This window comes from Etheostoma cragini, chromosome 11, assembly GCF_013103735.1.
Source record: "Etheostoma cragini isolate CJK2018 chromosome 11, CSU_Ecrag_1.0, whole genome shotgun sequence".
Classification (NCBI taxonomy): Eukaryota; Metazoa; Chordata; class Actinopteri; order Perciformes; family Percidae; genus Etheostoma; species Etheostoma cragini.
In genome coordinates this window covers 19,642,288-19,664,978 of record NC_048417.1, presented here as the reverse complement: position 1 = coordinate 19,664,978, position 22,691 = coordinate 19,642,288, and the positions used below count along the sequence as shown (strand labels likewise).

The following is a 22,691-nucleotide window of genomic DNA, read 5'->3' as shown; positions in this document are numbered from 1 at the left end:
CAGTTCTGAAGGCAAAAGGGGGTCCAACCCGTTACTAGCATGGGGTACCTAATAAAGTGGCCGGTGAGTGTACATGTGTATCTCTACATTTCTCATATTTTTTAAATTCTAGCTATCTCAGTTATATATCATATTTTAACATTATTTATAATTGCATTTTTTAGCTGCTGACTGGTTTCTATGTTTGTTTTTATGGTGGTCCGATGCAACATAATTTTCGTTCTACTTTCTACACTTCTCAAAGAGTTTTTGGAATGACGAGAAATAATCTTGAATATTGAATCTTGAGATCCTAAACCACTAAACTGTACTTGTGACATTTTCAAAAAATATATATTATTGATATTTATTTTAATTTAGCAAACACTGCTGTCTGTTTACTACATGTAAATTTGTTATTATTCACAAAGCGAGCTTTTTGACCTTGGCAGGGGGCGCTTGGGTAATTGCACCTTCTCCAATACAAGTTTAACCACTCAAGTCCTCTAGGTTACCCGATAGCTGAGGTTAGCTCAGGGGTAAGGCCGTGGTTAAGGTAACCCAAACACAAGTTAAAACTTACCAAAATGGGAGGATTGCAGCTGACAGCAGTGTTTTCTATAGTTGTACAGAAAGTCCCATCGTGGAAATTCATAAATGTAGCATATCCATCTACTCTAAAGTATAAGAAAGTTGTCTTTAACAGTTTGTCATATTCCAACAACCATACATGCATTTAATAATGCTGCTAAAGTATAGTTTCCACCACTGATCCATGTCAATAGGGCTATGTGCAATTTTTAAATGTGGATGCCTGTATGGGTGTGTCTCCTATGTGTTTTGAGTATTCATATATACAGTGGTGTGAAAAAGTGTTTGCCCCCTTCTTCATTTCCTGTTCCTTTGCATGTTTGTCACACTCAAGTGTTTTGGAACATCAAACCAATTTGAACAATAGTCAAGGACAACACAAGTAAACACAAAATGCAATTTGTAAATGAAGGTGTTTATTATTAAAGTTGAAAAAAAATCCAAACCATAATGGCCCTGTGTGAAAAAGTGATTGCCCCCTAAACCTAATAACTGGTTGGGCCACCCCTAGCAGCAACAACTGCAACCAAGCGTTTGTGATAACGTGCAATGAGGCTTTTACAGCGTCCTGGAGGAATTTTGGCCCACTCATCTTTGCAGAATTGTCCTAATTCAGTTACATTAGAGGGTTTTCGAGCATGAACGGCCTTTTTAAGGTCATACCACAACATCTCAATAGGATTCAGGTCAGGACTTTGGCTAGGCCACTCCAAAGTCTTCATTTGGTTTTTCTTCAGCCATTCGGTGGTGGACTTGCTGGTGTGTTTAGGATCATTTTCCTGCTGCAGAACCCAAGTTCGTTTCAGCTTGAGTACACGAACAGATGGTCGGACATTCTCCTTCAGGATCTCTTGGTAGACAGCAGAATTCATAGTTCCTTTTATCACGGCAAGTCTTCCAGGTCCTGAAGCAGCAAAACAGCCCCAGACCATCACACTACCACTACCATTTTTTATGTTCTTTTTATGAAATGCTGTGTTCCTTCTACGCCAGATATACTTGGACACACACCTTCCAAAGAGTTCCACTTTTGTCTCATCGGTCCACAGAATGTTGTCCCAAAAGTCTTGGGGATCATCAAGATGAGTTGTGGAGAAATTGAGACGAGCTTTGATGTTCTTTTTGCTCAGCAGTGGTTTTCTCCTTGGAACTCTGCCATGCGGATGAGTCGTCGCTGCGCTCTTGGGGTAATTTTGGGCGGCCGGCCACTCCTGGGAAGGTTCACCACTGTTCCATGTCTTCGACATTTGTGGATAATGGCTCTCACTGTGGTTCACTGGATTCCCAAAGCTTTGGAAATGGCTTTATAACCCTTTCCAGACTGATAGATCTCAATTACTTTCTTTCTCAATTGTTCCTGAATTTCTTTGGGTCTCGGCGTGATGGGCAGCTTTTAAGGATCTTCTGGTGGACCTTACTGTGTCAAGCAGCTCCTATTTAAGTGATGCCTTGATTGTGAACAGGTGTGGCAATAATCAGGCCTGGGTGTGGCTAGAGAAATTGAACTCAGGTGTGGACAACCACAGTTATAGTATGTTTGAACAAGGGGGAAAATCACTTTTTCACACAGGGCCTGGTTTGGATTTTTTTTCACCTTTTAATAATAAACACCTTCATTTACAAATTGCTTTTTGTGTTTACTTGTGTTGTCCTTGACTATTGTTTAAATTGGTTTGATGTTCTGAAACACTTAAGTGTTACAAACATGCAAAGGAACAGGAAATGAGGAAGGGGGCAAACACTTTTTCACACCACTGTATGCAGTAGTAGCATTCTTTATTCATGTACTTAGTTAGGCGTGCATTACCTCAAAGATGGTTGGCACTTGACAAGGACTCAACTTTATTTAGTTGTCTCTGTTACAATGACAATAAAGAAATGCTATTCTATTATAACCAGCAAATATACACACTTGTTTGTTCACCAGGAGGTTCTGCGTCTCCCACAGCGTCGTGTGGTGTGTGAAAGCAGCAACAGATCTCTGACTCTGCAGAATGCTGGGCGGTTCTCCAACCACTGGTTCATACTACTCAATGACACACTGGTGCACACACAGGTACGCACACGTGCAAAAATATCCAAATTATATTTTTTTTCTCTTACGTTTAGATAGTTTAAATCCTTGACGTACACCAGTTTTTTCTTTACAGACAGAAGTTATAAGACGCGGGGCAACCTCTAGCTCCCCCAGTAAGAGGGTGCGCCCCATGTAGGCCGATGCCTTTGCAGCATGTCACCCCACATCTCTCTCCCACCTTTCTTGTCTATCTACCATCACTCTGAAATAACTCTTTGTTAGTCTCATTCACATCAGACAAAGCTTCTACTGGATCTGTCCTCCTGTAGTTTTTTTTTACATCTACCATGTTTTGTAATAAAGTTTATATTTGTATATTGTATCTTTCATTTACCCAGGCTGCCATTCCCTCTCAAAGCCTTTTAAGTATATCTGGTAGCAGTTGGCACCAAACTTCACCTCCAACCAGTTAAACCACCCTGATCTTAGCACTGCAGCAGCATGGGCGGGTCGGCCTCTCTTCAGTGCTTACACTCTGACAGGTTCACAAGGGATTAGTGAGCAAATAAACACAGAAACAAACGTTAACTCAGGACTTTCTGTAACGTTATAGAGATTGTTCATGCAAAACTCTATATATTTTTCAGTTGCTAGTTTAGTAGGCACATCTAGTTTAAACGTACAGTATGTAGTTAAAATCCTATACGTTGTAAAGTTATTCTTTTTCATTTTTCAAGCCTAACCCCAATAAGAGTAGACTAACTGAATTATTATTGGGCTTTGTAATTTTGCACACCTTAGCATTGCAAAGGTTCTGTGTTAGTATTTAATTTGTACATGTTGTCCTGATGTCCGTCTACCCAACAGGTTGCTGTGTGTGTCGAGTTAGGTTTAGACGTGTTTGCAACCGTAACATTAATCACTTAGTGCTGCAAATAGAGGAGGTTATAGTTGTAGTAGCTCATGTTGGTGAAAGGATACAACTAACCGCTGCATAGCGTTCAAAAGTATCTGATCCAAGACACCACAACATCAGCAGCAACAAGTGTTGTGACGTGTTTGTCACTGATTAGATGACAACATATTTACTGATGACTTGTCCTGTGTGTCTCTCCCTCTCTACTTTGTGTTTCTTTCAGTATAAATATAAATAGTTTGGTACTGAATCCTGACTAATAGTTTAGCCTCCAATCATTTGTTTGGTTGGTGTATTAATAGACAGCAGATAGTGGTGAAACCTGCATCGTTTCTCTCTCTGTAGTTTTGGGTTGATGTCGTGTGTGTGTGTGTGTGTGTGTTGTGTAGTAGACCTTTGACATGGTGTTAATCCTGCATTGCACATGGATACACATCTTGCCTAGTACATTTAATAGTTTAGCTTTGTTAAATTAAACTGGTCAAAGTTATACCATGTTATGTTATGTACATAATCACATCAAAATTAAACGAAGGATACTGTAGATTTTTAGTTCCAGTATATAGGGAAAGAAAAACCAGCAGAGACATGAAACATACTTGAAATAAGACAAACAATAAAAAAAAACTAATAAACGCTTTGTTAAATATTTGTTTTTTAAGTTTGGTTTAGTTTTTTCACAATAGGTATGTGGACCCACTAATGATATACCATGAAAGTCAAAACTCCATTGAGATTGACAAGTGATTTTTGCAACAGAATTAGGTAGTGGTGTTACCGTACACTGACATCTAAATCGACATTTCTTACACTAGCAAAACTGAAATTACATTTGTGATATTTTGTATAACTTCTCTTATACACAAGAATTTTCAAAACTGCAGTGAGATATGTAAAGAGGCAAATATATATGGGTTATTTCTCTCTCACTCACACAATCTGAATTTGGTGATTTCTGTAAACATTGATTTGGTAGTCTCAGATAATGTGAGAAGTATCAATGTCCCACAACTGCAGAAAGATGGTGATTAAATACCTGAACCGCTTCTGTGTCTTCCTCTGCAGTTCTCTACACATCACGTATACCCTCTGACCTGTCTGTGGGCAAAACCACTTACCGAAGACTGCAGCGGACTGTGAGTTTAAAAAAAAAATGGTTTAATCCAGATTAAATAACAAAGCTGACATGACTAATGCTTATAAAAAGTGATGGATGTGGCTATAAAATCAGTGAGCCTCGGGCACCCGGATCATCTCTTCAGCTGTCCTGTCAAGCCGAAAAGTGCCTAAAAGAAAATCTTAAAAAGAAAACTTGGATTCTCGATAAATAATGGACATAAGACATATCATCCACCCCTATATGTACAGTGATGTTACCCTACAGCTTCAGCCTTGTTTGCCAATACCACAAATATGGACACAGTGACCCAGGTCTGAAAAGATTATTGATTATGAGTTACCACTCAGAAAATCCCTAATAGATCATTTGATTGCCCATGGATGGTGCTGAAGCGGGTCAAGGTAGCAGCAAACATTATGGCTGTCATTTAAAGAAACGCACTTCTCTTTAAATTGTAATATCAATGTAATGGAACCATTTTCACAGAGACATATATTGGAGAAAGTGAAATGAGTTCTCTTCATTTCATTTTTGTTGACTCAATTCTTTGGATCCAGCATCTAGTGGCTAATAGATGAACTGCTTTATAAGGCTCTTCAGTGCTGGTGAACATTAAGCCTCGGTGTTTGCTTGCTGTTCGGCTTATATCTGGGTATATCTCTGGAACTACATCGTACATAGCGGTGTCACAGATAGAAAAATGGTTTGTCATTCATTCTTTAAACGTTTTATACAGATCAAGTTTATTATTTTCCTTGTTTTGTGTGTCTTCAGCTATGCAATCAAAATTACATGTCCAGAGGAGAGTTTCACCTTGGTGGCTTCGACACCACAAGAAAAGGTACATTTATGGTTAAACACTTATTAATTTCTTATTGCAGCTTGGTTTGTTATTTAAGATGTTTATGCATATTATTAATTGGAAATGAGGCCGCAAATTCAGGACAAAAATGTAAATGATTAAGGTTGCTTAATTTAAAAATGTTATTTCGTTTTTTTTAATATTAAGAAATATTATGACATTTTGGGATAATATTTCATGTTTTGGCCATCCGCTGCAAGCATCAAATACAAATATCTGAAACTAAAAAACAACTTTCCAAATATGCTGATAAATACTTGTTTTTGCTGATAAATACTTGCTGATAAATGTTTTTTTTAGATAGATAGATAGATAGTTACTTTATTACTTTAGTCAGAAGACACTCAAATTTCTGTCAAGGAATATTGCATAATGATTATGTCATCTTTAATTCTGAATTCTCTACTTTTGTTTTCTCTCTCTCCAGAACAAGTGGCTGCGGTCTATTAACCAGGCGGTGGATCAGGTGCTGAGTGGTGCAAGTCAGGGGTCGTCGCCAGGGATGACAGCAATGTCTCGCACTGCCTCATACACGTTCACAGCAGAGGGACGGTTTAAAGACGCCCAATACACCGGGAGCTGGCTGGCAGGACGAGTTCATGGCAGGTGTGTGTTGTGTGTGTGTTGAAAATTGTTTGCATTTAAGTGTGTCCATGTGTGTATTTCATTTTTTTTGCATTTGGTTTTTGGCAGCCCACTATAAACTTTAGGATGTGGTTTCAGGATGAAGGCATTGACATTAGTTTAGCCCACAAATTTAAAATCGGTACTTGTAGAACAATGTGGCGAAGAGGAACAGAGTAAAAGTAAATGAATCAATCAAAGTATTAGCAGGGAGTGAGTGAAGTCAGCATTGACTGTGAAAAACAATTTCCACCACTGTTGAGTGCAGACTTTGTTAGAATGAAGGCTGAAGTCTTCCTGTGGTAGCCAATGAAATGGTTTCAGAGTATAAAATGGCTTTGTGCAAATAGTTGGATAGTTACATGTATTTGCTTCTGCAGAGGCACCATGAAGTGGCCAGATGGACGGATCTACAACGGGAACTTTAGGAAAGGACAAGAGGATGGGTAAGTACGTTCACCTGGTGTAGTACTAAAGAGATGGTTAACGTGTTAAGTTGTTCATTTCCAACATAACCCATCTCTCTACCTTTTGGGAAATCTGTAATCAGAAGTTAAAGTATTGAATTGGTTGTTTTTAGTTCTGTTTTAAACATCCAGTTTGGCAAGGCAAGGCAAGACAGCTTTATTTGTATGGCACAGTTCAGCAACAGGGCAATTCAAAGTATGCCTAAAAGCTTACTGGATGTAAAAAAATGGCTTTTACTATTTATATCTGTGTAATTAACTAGAAGAAGATATGTTGTCTCAACAGTTTGTACAATTGTTCTTTCTCTTGTTTAGCTATGGAGAGTGTATAATACCTAACAAAGTGCTGAAGAAGCCAGACATCTACCAAGGACACTGGAGAGATGGCAAGTTCCATGGTTTCGGCAAGTACAAGTTAGTACACTGTTTTCTACTGACCTTTTTTGTAAAGTAGAGTGTAGCATAGGACAAATGACCTGTATATAAGTTGTACATAACTGAGTCACAGACAGATCAAGTCACTCATGTCTTGGACATCATGTCTGACTCTCACACCCACAACCCCGTCAGTCTTAGCGCCTTGCCCTTGCACATGAACATACAGAGAGCCACTAGCTGTGTGTGTATTCATGTGTCTGTGGGTTTTACCTGCTGTAGGTATGCCAGTGGTGAGGTGTACGAGGGCTGCTTCTGTGATGGGCACCGGCATGGTTATGGCATGCTGAGCTCCGGAAGGCTGACCAAGAACTCCTCCAGCGTTTTCATTGGCCAGTGGGTCCACGACAAGAAGACGGGATATGGAGTCTACGATGACATCACAAGGTCTGATTAATGGTTTGGCTTATACCCCAAAAAAGCTCCAGTAAGAGAGCGAATATAGGCTTCTAAAGGAAGAATAGATGACTAGATCATTTTAAGAGAACGTCTACATTTTTGTGATATAAGCTGAAAAATGTATTATTGTGCAGATGTATAATAGGCACAGTTTGTTTTTAGCAGCGTACATTTGTTTTCTGCAAACAGGAATCATTTTCCTTTCTATACTTGATTTTACTTTAAGTTAATTTAAAGGTTGTACAGTAAGATGACAAACTGTCACTAGTGACTGCACCCATTTGCTCTCCCCAGAGGTGAGAAGTACATGGGACTGTGGTTGGACGAGCAGCGGCACGGCAGCGCTGTGGTTGTCACCCAGTGTGGTGTGTACTACGAAGGGACCTTCAGAGACAACAAGATGTGTGTAAGTTCACCCTAAAATATGTACTTCATCATTCTAGCATATACAGTTAATGGCTGGATTAAAGAGATTCAACTGCACAACTGTCTTCAACAGTCTGAGGAAGTTCAGGCATCAGGTCTGCATGAGTTTTTCACTTAAAGGAGGTATCGATTTTTGTGCCAAGGAATTTGAAAGACATCTGCCTAAGGGGGTTTAAACCTGGATTACCAAATAGATTTTGGGCTAGTAAATAGTGCATATGATATAAAGTTGTGTAGCTTTACTTGCTATCATTTATCATGTCAATGTGTTCAATTCATTGTTATTTGTTGTTCGATGTTTTGTACCAGGGTCCAGGTCTGATGATGTCAGATGACGACACCGTTTTACACGGGGAGTTTTCTGATGACTGGACTGTCAACGGGAAGGTAGAAGGCTCCACATCTCCTTTTGATCTCTCTGCTCTGTCTGCCTGTAGATGCCTGTTTGCTATGCTCTCTAGCAAACGGGTATCTTGTCCATAGTTTTTACTTCTTCGTAATGTAACTGGGTCTTCTTGTTTCGGACTACATTTTGAAACTTAGTTACTTGTGTTTTTGTACTTAATTCCAATTTAAAATCTCACGATACCAAGTAGTGATACTAGCAAAAGGCCCTTGTCAGTCACCAAAAAAACACCCGATACAACTGTAAGACTATAATTAAATTTCTAATTCATTTCTAACTCCCTTACCTTTTTCTTCAGGGTGTTTTATTCCAGGCTAATGGTGACTGCCTGCAGGGCCTGTTTAGTGGAGAGTGGACCACAGGGCTGAAGGTGGTTGGAACTTACACCAAACTAGCTGCAGATGAACCAGAAAACAAAGAGAGAAACAGCCTGCTGTGAGTAGGACTTTTTACTCTTTAAAAACGTGGAATTATCTTATGTCCTGAACTGATTTTATTATTTGAAAAATGCCATGTGACTGCACTTATGTTGAGGATCTAGTCCAGTAGTCTGCAGGTGAGTATTTATGTTCAGGTGTGTTAATCTATTAGTATATTATTATGAGGCTGGTAGTTGTTACTAGAAATGGGGTATTTAAGTCTAGGACAGTTTGTATTATCTTGTGGTCATGTTGTGTTTATATGTGTCCATGTGCAGCAAGCTGGGTCAGTACATGGTGCCTGCAGGTCAGAGGTGGCTCTGTGTGTTTGATGAATGTTGGAGTCGACTGGGCTGTGATGCTCCTGGGAGAGGAGAGAGGTCTGCGGCCTGGGACAACATTGCTGTTACCATAACAACTGCACGACGACAAAGGTAGATCCAGCAGCACACACACACACACACACACAGAGAAGCAAATGTAAATGGCATCATACCTTTTTTAGATATGTGGCTGTCATTGGTGAGAGCATATCCCTCTCTCTCTCTCTCTCTTTGTGTGTGTGTGTGTGTGTGTGTGTGTGTGTGTGTGTGTTTGTGTTTGTGTGTGTGTAGCCCAGATCTCAGTAGGTCTCAGCGTAAAGTATTGGAGTGTTTGGAGTGCATTCCTCAGCACGGAGAACCGGTGACCACCGCAAACTATGACAACATACGAAGATACCTCATCAAGGTAAAAGTGTGTGTACAGACTGATACAACATAAATTAGCTATAACATGAGGTGCTTTTGCTGTTTTGTCAATCCTTATTGTTATAATATTTTAAACAAAACATTACAAAGACCTTTAGGTATAACTTAATAAAATTAACCAGCACCACAAACTACTTTAATCACCTACAGAGACTTAACATTATGAAGGTCTGATCTATTGCAGCACTGTTGTTTTTGACTGCATTACAGTGCTACACTAATAAACTGGCAAGTGAAGAGCCTATTAGGTTTTTGTCTAATGAGAATGGGTGAAGGGGGAACATCTGTAAGAAGTACACATTTTTGCAGATGTACCTGATGTTCAAAGTACCTTAAGAAGGGCAGGTACGGCCTTAGTCTCCGACTGAATCCGACTGAATTTGTTTGTGTAAATCTTGTGTGTGTCAGGCATGTGAGACCCCTCACCACCCTCTGGGCTGGCTGGTGGAGACGTTGGTGACGGCCTACAGGATGACTTACGTCGGCGTAGGATCCAACCGCAGGCTGCTCAACCAGGCCGTCCAGGAGGTTCTGGCCTACCTTACACATTTCTACAGCATTGTCAGGTAGATTCAAGTTCTCTCTTTTGATTGCATCTTCCCTGCTTCAGTAGACGTGTATCTAGTGTACGTTGCATGGTATATTCAGTTTTACTAAACAACATAAACTGCGGTCCGCAGGTTTCTGTTTTCGGGATTACCAGATGATGGTGGCATTATCCCTGATCCCCCTGCCTCTCCATCTCAAAGCAGACGCAGCTCTAAAATAGCAGAGCAAAAGTGAGGGTCAACACACACACACACTCAGTCAAAGGGCTCATTGTTGAAACACTAAGTTTGTCAGCTTATCCACCTCATAGCTGTTGAAATACACAGTTTGTACTGTATGTAGAACCTTCATCTCCCTTTCTCCTCTCCCTCCTCCACCTTTTCCTCCAGCAGTGTTGTGGTGGTGAGCTGCTCATCTCTGCTCCTCCCACAGCTGCTTCCTCGACTCTACCCTCCTCTCTTCACCCTGTACTGCCTGCAGGAGGAGCAGAAGGAGGCCCAGTACTGGGAGCGCGTCCTCCGACTCAACAAACAGCCCGACCAGTCGCTGCTCAGCTTCCTGGGAGTGCAGGAGTGAGTGTGTAGAGTCAACAAACACACAGAGACCCACACACTTGTTTGTACGCCCACTCGTTCTGTCTCTTTAAAAATCTATACAAGTCTGTCCACCTCTTACTTTTTGTTTCTCTTGTAGGAAGTTCTGGCCAGTGTGGATGTCAATTCTGGGAGAGAAAAAGCAGGTCAGAAACTAAATGTACTAATTTCTCCGCATGGACCTTTTCACAATTCCCGCACTCCATTTCCTCCAGCAGCTTTAACCCCCATCATCACTCACACACAATCATCACTCACACACATAAGGGATGACCTGTGATTCTAACATAAGGGTGAAGTGTGATGTTGCATTTTTTGTTTTGTCCTCTATAACTATTTTTACTTTTATCACAGATTGTGTCCAGCAGTAAAGATGCCTGCTTTGTTTTTGCTGTAGAGACACTCCAGCAAATCAGGTAGTTGCCATGTGTTAATGGTTTATTTACATTTTCTCCCAGACCATGTACCGCTCCTAGAAAACTCTAAAAGTGAAAGTCTTAGATGACAGTTGGGCATGGTACAGTTTAGTTACCACATTTGAATCTGTTTGCAGTGATTTGGCGTATCTTGTGATGTGTGCCAGGGGGTAAATGGTGCTTCTTTACAGCTTTTGGGGCAGAAACCTTTTTTGAAAATGTATGAAGTTGGATTATTGGGGCACGAGACAGTTTGCATGAAATCTTTAACAGTTAATTTTTGGGGGGGAATATTTTAATTTTGCACTCATTGTTGTGATCAAAAGATTGCAAACTGATGGAGGGACTGAAGAGTTTCACTCAGCCACAATTCCCATTTTAAAAGTTTTACCACCAGTACTGAAAAAAAGCAAACCCCATCTCTTAACCTAAAGCGACAAGACTGTGACAATTTTCTCTATAGGACATTAAGAAAATCTGCAATATATGCATTATTATGTCTATATAAATAAAGAATTTATGTCTCCCAACACATGCAGCACCACCTTCACTCCGTCAGACAAACTCCTCGTCATCCAGAAGACATTTGAGGAACTGACCCAGGAAGTAAAACCTATGCTAAATAGCAACTTCCTCTGGTGCATGGATGACCTGCTCCCTCTCTTCCTCTATGTTGTGCTCAGGGCAAGGTGCACAATTTAATTTCATGGTATTAATAGTATCAAATCCTACCAAGAGTTATCTCAAGACACTTCACAGAGTAGGTCTAGACCACACTATAATTAACAAAGACCCAACAACTCTAATAATTCTCACAGTGCACAGTGTTACCACATACACACACACATACAGTTTGTTTAATTAGTCATCCGGTTATTACTCTGTATACAGCCAATGTAGCTATAGCTATAGCTGTATACAGCATCTGCTACCAATTAGCTCGTTTGTAGCAGGCACTGCAGGCAGGTGACTGAACATGTTGCTTCTGCTGCCCTGCTCTCCAGGATCAGGAACCTGGGAGCAGAGATCAATCTGATAGAAGATTTAATGGATCCCAACGTTCAGCACGGAGAGATGGGACTGATGTTCACCACACTGAAGGTTAGACCCCTCAAGACGCACACACACACACACACACACACACACACACACACACAGATAATGCCCATGGTGAAAAATGTGTTCATTAACTAAAATAAGACATTTAGAGGTCCTTCTATGTTCCTATAATGTATAGTCAACATCAGTCGTCAGTCCTTCTTGAGTTAATCATAAATTAAATGACTCTGCTGCAGGCCTGCTACATCCAGATCCAGCATGAGTCGGCTGTGTAGGAGCAGAAAGCAAGATACCACACGGTCAACAAACAGCAATACATGCACTGTCGGAAGAGGCGCAGTGCTTAGCACATAGAAGCTGCCAGAACAAAACCCACCAGTAGTCTACTGGATGCCGCTGGGAAGCACTCACACATGGAGGGAAGGGAGAGTGTCACTCTTTCTGTCAAACAGAGAAAAGACGTCTGTCACCTTGTTACTGTTGATCTTTTCAGTATGTTACAGCACACCAAAGTTCTTTCCTTTTTTATCGTAGACAGTTTTCACAGGAAAGGAACAAGTCACCCTCTTCTGAACATGTTAGGGAACTGCATTAGTGTCTACATAACATTTGGTAAAATTTCATCACATTAGATTTTTGGTAATAATACATCAGCTCAGTTTCAACAATAACAATTTTGTTGAAACACCAGTGCAGTTTCCATTTACAGTATTTTTATTTTACTGTTTTTCCCTAAAGGGTGATTGATTAGAATATAGAGTAAGGTCCCTGTGAGGTGTTGGACTGTATATTACTCCAGACAAAGGGAACTTACTAACCACATCACTGATGAAGTCAGTGAACGTAACGGGTTATTAACTGGAAATCTAAATAATAATGTAGATATTGCTTTAAAGGCAAGGTACTTTTCAAAGGGAATGTCGAGGTTTTAAAGTTGTGATTTCCCTGCGTTTAATTAACAGTAAATCTCCAAACACAGTAAAATGTACAGTATTTGATACTCAGTTATATATCAAATATAAAAAGTTAATGAAACCTGCAGTACAGGTACCTATTGCATATGGCAACTGCAGCTCATTTACCTTTGAGCAGTTGAGACAGCTACAGGAGACACCGATGGTGTTAATACGGCGGGGTCAGGGTCAGTCTGAAAAGCAGACCCGATGAAGGGTTCTGCTTTTTTAACAGATTACAACTCAAAATTTGCATAGTTGGGTTTTTGCGTGAAAAGAGTAAAACAGCTTGAGGCACTTAATGCATGTTTTACCATTTCTTCCTTAGAAGCCAAACCAAAATCACCAGCTCAGAAATCTAAACTTCTCATGCAACAGTATGTTTCTGTAAATTAGATGCAAATTGTCTTCCTCTGTTTGCATATAAATCTAAAATCTCCTCTCACTTCCCAAACAACTGTAGTACCTTTTGAATGCAAGAGAGGTAAACATCCCACTAAACCGACTTTCAGTTTCTTGAGACTGTTGAAATTATGTTTAGTTTTTGAACACCTGTACTGTCCTGTAACGCAAGCCCAACTTGTGCATGCTCCTGTATGTTGAAACTAACCATGAAGTCGTTTGTCTCAGGTCTGAAATTCAGATTTTCTCAACTAGTATACAATAAGCTGACCGGTAGGATAATAACTTTTCACTACAGAGGGAAGGATTTTTTACTTAAGATAAGTAATAAGGGAACACTGATTAGCTAAGCATTAAGGAAACGTTTATTGTTTTGTGTATATCTTGAATAGTTCATCATATTTTCTATGTTGGTGGTGATGGCGCAGTGGATTTGACACATATGGGGGTGGGGGGGTGAGCATGTATGAACAAGTCTGACAAGGGACACTTGTCATGTTGCACTGACAGCTTTTCAGTTTATTTTAGCAAACAGCCAGGAGAGTGTTTGAAGGCATATTATGTTCACTTTGTCGTGCAATCGTTTTGGCCAAGTTACTTTAAAAAAAAAACATATATATTTATAGAAGTATACATAGAAATATTCCAGGATTGTTCCCTGTCTGCATAAAGGACACTCTGTTTTGTGTCATGTTTGTTAGCAGAATTTGTCAAAAACCTTTTCTTTTCTTTTTTAAATTAAATTTAGTGAAAGTTTGAATCCGAAAAAGTGATGTCTACTGTGTGAATCCACTAAAGGATTATTTCACATTGTAAAATGGGGCATTTACTAAAATGAAAGAAATATGGCAAATATGTATGCCATTATTGTCTTTCACTGTGTGTTAAATACAGCTAATTAACTAGCCTGTAGAACCCATCAAGGTCCTTAAAACTTTCTTTTCTGTCAGCTTGTTTTTATCCTTTGAATCCATCTGTGTGTTATTAATGACTGCATTGTCAGATCTTTTTGGGACATAAAAATAATAATTCTCAGTTTCTTTTTAAAATGTTCCTTATTATAAAAGTAAATGTTTATGAATACAATCTGGCTTGACAAACTGACTTTTTGAAAGAAGGTGGGGAACCTTTGAATCACTAAAGGAATATTCTTTTATTATACTCATTAATTTATTATTAGATTAAATTATGTATCAGAGATATAATAAAAGTATAAATCATAAATCAGAGAATTTCCCACAACCCTGGCTTATTCTTAAAGCATCTCCATGGAGTCAAACCTTTAAAACTCCACTGAGAACCATGATGATATCTGCCGTCATGTTACTGACTTGATTAACTGAGCTTGTTTTAATGTTGTCAGGAATAAATGTCAGTCAGACTGAACTGCAGTATTCAACAATAAAAAGAACTGGCCAAAATGATAGAGAAGCAGCTGTTTCATTAGATTTGATTCAAAATCATTTTATCATTCTAGCGTTACTGAAATATGTTTGTACTGTAATTTTTGGCACTGAAGTTTTAATTTTTGCAGAATGCAGACATCTATGTGTTGGGACAGTTTTCTTTCTTTTGGTTATTAAAACGACTGCAGTTTTGTGTAATACAGATGTTACAACTAAGGATGGATGAGACAAAAGCATTCAGCTGGACTCCATAGATACCAGGTTAAAGGACAGACAGACGTTTTGCATGTCTTAGCCCAACATCAACATATCACCTGCAATTTTCAGTACTGCCAACCATCATGTACAACATTCTAATATGGTATGTTATTGTACTGAAATGAACCTGATCTAATGATTTAGAAAATGTAATAGAAGTAAAATAAAGTGCACATTGTTTCCATTTTATGGGCTCAAACAGGTAAAACATGGTCTTTTGTAAAAACCTACATTTCTTGGAGGTATTACACTATGAGGTACCTGGCTGAATGTATGGCTTGAGTTCATTATTTTTCTAACAGTATATTTTTGTAACTTCATACATTTGTAGAAAGAGATGATCAAGGGAATTGATTGCTAAATGTTAATTAATTTAGAGGAAAAAATGCAGTGAGAAATGAAAATTGTTTACTATATAAATAAATGTGGTTTCCTTCTGGAAATGTCTCTTGATGAATGTTGTTTTCTTTCTTTCTTTAAGCAGTTTTTATCCTTAAAGGTGCCTTGCCACATGTATTTCATTATTTTGTGGTAATGTCTGAGGTTCTCCCATGGACTCTGTAACATGTGTTGTGGAAGACATGTCTTGGTTACCTTGTTTCAAGCCATTCTAGTGTGGTATAGAAAGCCTGCAAGAATACTCAGCTCGATGTGTGCCAGTTCTCAGTTATATTCAATAGGCTAAGCTGCTTGACTCTGATTGGCTAACAGTGAGCCAATGGGAGCATAGCTGTCAGCATCCTTTACCCAGAGCAACTGGGCGAGCTCATGAATAGTAATGAGCTCAGGCAACATGACATCAGACTGACCAGCTTTTGTAATTGGCCTGATTTCTTTGTTTATTTCTTTTCAGTGGCTAGAGCTAACAGAGAAGGTAGCAGTTAATTTCCACATTCACAACATAACACATATACATATGGACCTAACGTATTTCAAAAAATGAAAGAAAAATGGTTTGTGTGGCAGGGCACCTTTAAATTAAATGTCACAAATGACTTTAAAGAGTCTTCAGTACCTATTTGAACATAGTTCTAACAGGATCAATCAGTTACATTAAATAATAAAAGAGAAGCTGAATATTGACCCCAGGACCTTTTTACATGCAAACAAATGCTTCACCACTGAGCTCCACCCCCCTTTATCTACAGATCATCCAGAGATACGTACTCAGACTCAGACAGGCTGACACCTGAATATCAGACATGGAAAATGATCTAATCTGTTGCTGGATTGAAAACTTTCTGTGGTGACTGTATAAGGCAAGATGAAAAGAGTTTTGCGAAAAAAGTCACTGTCGTTCAAAGTATTTTGCCTTCGGCAAGACCTTTGCTAACAGTATTTGTTACTCTTTTTTTCACCAGTTTCAGACTGGTGTCACTGGGTGCTGAATGGTGACGGTCATGTTGGAGATGGTCCCCTTCATGTTATCACCCTGATGAATTTATTGTCTTTTACACATTCACTCAGTGGTCACTACGTTTAGCCTACATGCACATAATATTCCAGTGTTGCACTAATTCTGAAAAAGATGATTTCGACTAAGCTGTTTACATGGCTAATGAAAGTAAGTTTTCCACTTATATTCCCGTTTACATGCAGCCGTGCAAAACAGTATTTGTATTCAGCGTTTACCAGCGGTGAGGGATTTGTTGGACAGTGCGAACACAGCGTCCCTCTTTGCTTCCTTTACCCAGCTTTTTGAAAAGGTTAGCGTAGCAATGTGTGCACATATCCAAAAACCTGTTTTATCCAAGTCTTTGATGATGTTTAAAAGTAGTTATGTTTCTCCTTCTGTTCGGGTCTGAAGCCTTGGAAACTAGTAGAATATTGGTGTGCATGTACACGTAGGCCTAGTCAGTGATACACCTTTTTTTTATAAAGGATAGGACCTCCAATATCCCCACAACAGCCTGAATTCTTCATCCCAAATGTGCTCTATTGCTTTGGCAGGGTTAGGGTTAGATCATCACAAGATGTGGAGGGTACTGGAGGGTACTGAACAAAATTTGGCCTACTCAACAGAGTCTTTTTGCTTGTAGCCTATAGTCTTTTTATCTGTCCTTACATTAAATTTCCCAGAAGAAGACACTCTGGAGAGCTCGTTTTGCCACCATAAAAATAATCAACCCTGGACCTTGTACATGTGAAGGAGATGCTGTTCCACTGAGCTACTTGAGTGAATGCTGAAAAAACATTGGCACTACTAAAATTGACATTGAGTGACACAACTACACTACAACTCAGAAACACGCTATAGGTTGGGCAATGGCACAAAATGGACACAGGAGGGAACCATTTGCCTTTATTGATGTTGAACACAGTGGTGGTATGCAATGGCACCGTATCCAGGGAGATGGTAGGGCATCATGAGAGTGGAGAGGCTCCATCCAACATACACACATTAAAGCTGCGTGGGATTGTAGAGTTGGCTGATAATTCTCCATAGTCTCCATGAGCCACTTATTTTCACCTAAAACATCTCATTTTAAATTATTTTATTCTAAGTTAATGTAAGAAATACTGATGAAGGCAAGATACGTAAAGTTCTCCAGTAAGTATGTTTGGTTCTGTTGTTCCTTAAAGTATGTCTATGGTACTATAAGTAACACAGATACATACTAAATGTGTCTTTCTTTATTGAGTATTAAGATGATTGACTGAAGTACTTGTGGACATATCAGCCTACTCGGCCCTGATTGAGAAAGTAGTTGAAGTCTCTCTCTTGACCTGCAGGATAACTTATTAAGATATTTTTCCGTAATTCTGATAACTTTAGTATTAAGGAATACACATTAAATTATATCATGAAACCGTAGCAATATGTCTATGCAGTATGCAATGTTTAAGACCTTGATTAATGTTCCCTTTACATTTACTGTTTGCATCAATGTCATGGACAACAATGAGGCCCATGTGCAATGTTCTTGGCATAGATAACTGAGTTTGACTGCAGATGTAGCTAGTGTTGATTCAGATCTACTCCACTTACAGCTCAGTGCCACCAAAGCCTCTAGTGTTACCTTAATGTCACACCGCCTGTGGAGTTTGATCACGGATCAGCACCTGTGCTGTAACAGGAGCAGGTGTCTGCTCATTATTAATTCATACTGTAATTACTCACTCACTGACCTCACTTGCATGGGTGTGACAAATACATTACTGTGTGTGTGTGTATGTTTTATTTCAAGCTGGACCTCTAATGAGACCCAAGACCTTTTTACGTCAGCTCGTTGTTTTCAATTTTAGGTCAGGAGTTTTCTTAGCTGGCGGTTTGATTTGATTAAACTGACCAGTGAAGGAACATTGAGTTAGATGCTGACGCAGTATTTTTCCCTAAAATCTCAAGTCATTGATCTCGGCACAGAGAAAACCTCCAAGTATTGATCAAACCAAGAGTTGGACCTGCTGAGTCTCAATACACTAACAACTTTCACCCAAGCTACTGCAAACATTTTTTAGTTGTTGCTTTATTTTGCTTTATTTTAACATGTTAACTGTCATGAAAACGTGCTTGGAGATTATTCCTGCAAGAATACAGGAAAATTAATGTTACACGTGAATAAAATAGCCTGTATGTGGGGATGTTGATGCCATAATTCACAGTGTAAAGTGTGAAGCAATGTAAGATTTGGAGCTGTTCAATTTTAGAGACCCCACCTTTCATCACAAACTCTGTCTTCAAAACGCACGACAAAGCAGTTTGTTTCAAAATCACTGTGTCTTTAGTAGTCTCTCTAATGAGAAAGTTGATTTGGAAACATTGCTGCAAGAGTTACAGCAGAGACACACAACAACAAGCACAGGGTTGAAACAAATAAAAGACAAGTGTAGAGTATACATATGGGCTGCTCAAAGAGCTGTTCAGATTGCAGATTACAAATTACCATTTCCTATACTTTAGCAAAAAAAGCCATCCTTCCTGCATTCTTCTGTTCTCCCATACATACCTTACAAACACTCATTCCTACTTTCATACACACCCAGGCATCCAGTCAAAGAAAATAAAATAAATAATTAATTTATCTATTTATAAATATCCATACATTCAGTTAAACATATGCATTAATTACTCTATTCATATCCATACATGCATTCAGTCATAGATATACATTAGAGAATTCATAGTCATACGTTCATCGCTGCTCGTTAATGAGCCTGACTGCTAGAGGAACAAATGAGTGCTTGTAGCTGTTATATTTGCACATAGGTACCCTGTGCCTCTTTCCTGAGTTCAATAGCTCAAACTCTGAAGTCAACACGTGAGAGTTAACAGATAGAATGGTCTTAGCCTGCTTTATTGTTGCCTGATCAAAAAGCTCCTGTGGGTTTGAGGTGCAGGTGTGCCCATAATTTTGCTTGCCTTCTTGACCATATTGAAAATATGAGTTTTGGATTTGACTGTCAAATTCCCAAACCAGCTAGTAATACCATACCGGAGAATTGACTTTATTGTTGCTCCATAAAAGAATAACATGATATTTTTACAAACCCCAAACACTCGGAGTCTGCACAAAAAGTAGAGACACTGGTGAGTTTGTACATGTCAACTCCTGGGTGTTTAAAGGAGGACACCTGCTTGATGTTATGATCATAGATGGCCACAAGGCTCTGATCCAGCTGATCTGGGGTCTAGTATTTGCCCAGTTGTGCTTGTGTTAGTATAAAGTTGGTGTGGATCACACCTTGGTGGACGCTTATATTGCTTTTTTTAGTAAGCAAACTGAGAAGGACAGTGTCATCTGAAAATGTTACTACATGTTGGTTTGGCTCAGAGCTGATGCAGTCATTGGTGTACAGTGCAAACAAAAGAGGAGAACCGACACACCCTTGAGGGGCGCCAGTACTCCAAACTGCTGGATCAGACAGGGTGGAGTTAAACTTCACCTGCTGTGGCCTGTTCGACAAAAAGGCGCGATACCACCTAATTAAAACGGGATTTATATTTAACCGAACTGATTTCCTAAGCATGATGTCTTGCTGGATTGAGTTAAAGGCAGAACTAAAATCAACAAAAAGCAATCTGGCATGTGCAACAGGACTTTCAAGGTGATTCAGAATAAGGTGCATTACTGTTGACCTCACTTGTACTACGATTATTTTTGTATACTTTATTCCTTAGACAACTACATGGTTTTGTTCACAGTGTGCAAATCACTCATGAATTAAACTCCTCATTTGGCGAGGACATCAGTGGTTCAATTTTAGTCGCTGCAGTTGAATGTGGTCATTTCTTTGAAAGGCAGAAAATCCATTAGGCCTGGTGTGGAATCTCATGGGGATGCAACAGGTACTTGTTGTTTATACTTTTCCTCTTTTCAGTGTCAGTGGCCTGTAGCCAGGTGTCAAAGCCCGAGGTCATTAAGGGAAGCACAGGAACTGCAGAACTATCAAAACTGCTGGCTTGTGTTTTGGAAAGACAGAAGGAAAAGAGACCGTGGAAGCTTTTTTTCTCAGCCTGGATTGTGGAAAGAGGCAGTGACCTTAGGAGCAAAACCTGCAGCAGAACACACAGCCGTTTCCTCCATATCTGTGCGCAAGAGACCACTATCAATTTACACTGGTACTATATTGCAAGTTATAGGGTCTGGGAAGGAAACCATAGAAAATAGCAATATTAAGGATGGAGGAGGCCAACAAGTCGAGCAAATCATGTAGAAACCCTTCAAGCCCCTGGAAAGCCAGCGATGGTGAAAACAATGCACGTGGACAATAACAAAGCTGCAGTATTCAGCACCCAACCAAACACAGTCGCTGACAATGACAGTGTCACAATCCTCCAGGACGAAAAGAGATGAAGGCCTTACTGTCTTTAACAATAACAGTATTATACCTGTTGGCCTTCATCACTTAATCATCATCATCAACCTTAGAATACATTAGATGGAAATGTAAGAGGTAAAACGCAAACTACAGTACTTTTTGGCATACAGCACGGTATATGTGCTGTTGTTTAGCCCTCTTTCAACATTAATTCCATTGCTGGAATCATTTTTTAACAACTTCGTAGTCAAAATATGTGAAAATTGCTTCACTGTGTGTGGGTGTGTGTGAAAGAGGGAAAAAGAATGAGTGAATTTGTGCCTTTGTTTCTTTCATAAAGGTTAAACCCTCTTATCTGGATCGTAGCAGACTTGATGTGACGTTGCACACATTTTACAGCCACGTTTAGCTATAGGAACACTTTGTGTAGTTGAGAAGGGTTGTGTCATATGAGTCAGGTTTAATCAGTAAATTCCTACCTGTGTATTTCATCTACTGTATCAAGTTCATGTAAATAAAATAGGGTGTGCCAAAAAAACAAATGGACTGGTTTGTGTCTCTAGCTGTATCGTGCAGAGAGTGCTGACATCCAACTCCTCTGCAGAGAGAGAGAGAGAGAGCTGAGGGTCTGTCAGAGCTGCAGTTCACCAGGTTCAGGTTGGCACATCTTCTAACACACACACACACACACACACACACACTTTGGTGGTTTGCCCGTCCCTCAGCTGTGTTTGTCTGCAGAGAGGACAAGAGAAATGAATGCGGAAGAGAGACAGACAGGGCGAGCGCAGAAGAGAATACAAAGCAGGTGGATAAGGAAGAAAGAAAGAGAAAAGTCACATCGTATTAACCCTCCTACTTCAAAAAGGAGTAGAATATGTCTGTGAGTGTGAGTATGAATTTAACAGAAAGATCGGAAACCAGGTGTGACAGTTATCTATATTCAGACTAAGAAGGACACGTCTGATGTAAACATCTTTACACATCAGAAGTTCCAAATGGCATTGGAGGTTAACTAGCAGGAACATTTTCATTGGGATTGTTTTATGTAAAGGACAGAAAGGTTTGACAGTACAGGGGACTGACGCATGCAAACATGATGTAGTGGCTGTTCCGTTTCAACATTATAGCCACTGCCCCAGCAATAGAAGAGTGGTTTTAATGCACCGTGATTCCTTTTCATCCGTGGATCAGAACTATAGCCAAAATATGGGAAGTCTTTAAATAATAACTATTGTTCTTTTTGTAGAAACAAAAACAGTTTTTTGGCTCCCACACATGAATGATGAGTGCTCTGCGGCACAGAGCTGCTGTGTGTGCTTGGACACAAAAACGGCTCATTTGTCCTGTCCTCTTTCTCCGGTTCTGTGTGTGTTTTCTGTCCCTCCTCGGACTTGAAGGAGGACACGGGATTTTTGACCTAGTCACCTGACGTGACTAAATGCTGGCATGCCTGGTACACAAGCCTCCATTATATACAGCACCTCTGCCATCACCATTCATTCACCAACAAACATCCTAATACTCTTTCCCGCTTACTGAAGTAAGTGGACATTAATGACAAGCCAGGGACATGAACTAATTCCACTGAATTTGTAGGTGTTTTGTGCACAAACAAATTAGAAGCCAATTATACCATCCATCTTGAATAGAAATACATGGTTCTTTTATGAAAATGTCTACTGTAATTTGTCTTTTTTTGCACATTCTTTGGATGACAATGAATTTTGGAGATCAACTGATCAAATATGCATGCTTTATACAGTAATCTCATTCAAGCTAAATTCCCATTTGGGTAGGTTGGTGATAAAACACTGCTCCTCTGTGCTCAGTGTTCCTTGGCATTCCAGCTACTGGCAAACTGCAGGAGGAAGTTTAGAATAAA

The 22,691-nt window shown here is 39.6% G+C and overlaps 1 protein-coding gene across 5 annotated transcripts in view; it reads left to right on the top strand.

The window, feature by feature from the left end:
• The window catches only part of LOC117952666 (alsin-like), a 30,448-nt gene extending 17,038 nt beyond the window's left edge, over positions 1-13,410 (top strand). For 2 of the 5 annotated variants that reach the window (XM_034885140.1, XM_034885144.1), the window contains 21 exons: positions 2,498-2,626; positions 2,986-3,009; positions 4,569-4,639; positions 5,398-5,464; positions 5,913-6,091; positions 6,490-6,555; positions 6,892-6,990; positions 7,234-7,398; positions 7,705-7,816; positions 8,146-8,223; positions 8,541-8,677; positions 8,940-9,095; positions 9,276-9,390; positions 9,819-9,976; positions 10,091-10,189; positions 10,349-10,531; positions 10,653-10,698; positions 10,907-10,968; positions 11,508-11,657; positions 11,973-12,069; positions 12,264-13,410. In XM_034885140.1, coding sequence (XP_034741031.1) covers positions 2,498-2,626; positions 2,986-3,009; positions 4,569-4,639; positions 5,398-5,464; positions 5,913-6,091; positions 6,490-6,555; positions 6,892-6,990; positions 7,234-7,398; positions 7,705-7,816; positions 8,146-8,223; positions 8,541-8,677; positions 8,940-9,095; positions 9,276-9,390; positions 9,819-9,976; positions 10,091-10,189; positions 10,349-10,531; positions 10,653-10,698; positions 10,907-10,968; positions 11,508-11,657; positions 11,973-12,069; positions 12,264-12,302 — 2,232 coding nt within the window. In that variant the 3' untranslated portion in view covers positions 12,303-13,410. The remainder of the gene's footprint in view (positions 1-2,497; positions 2,627-2,985; positions 3,010-4,568; positions 4,640-5,397; positions 5,465-5,912; positions 6,092-6,489; positions 6,556-6,891; positions 6,991-7,233; positions 7,399-7,704; positions 7,817-8,145; positions 8,224-8,540; positions 8,678-8,939; positions 9,096-9,275; positions 9,391-9,818; positions 9,977-10,090; positions 10,190-10,348; positions 10,532-10,652; positions 10,699-10,906; positions 10,969-11,507; positions 11,658-11,972; positions 12,070-12,263) is intronic. The other 3 variants (XM_034885142.1, XM_034885141.1, XM_034885143.1) reach the window with 3 other exon arrangements.
• Positions 13,411-22,691: the final 9,281 nt, after the last annotated feature.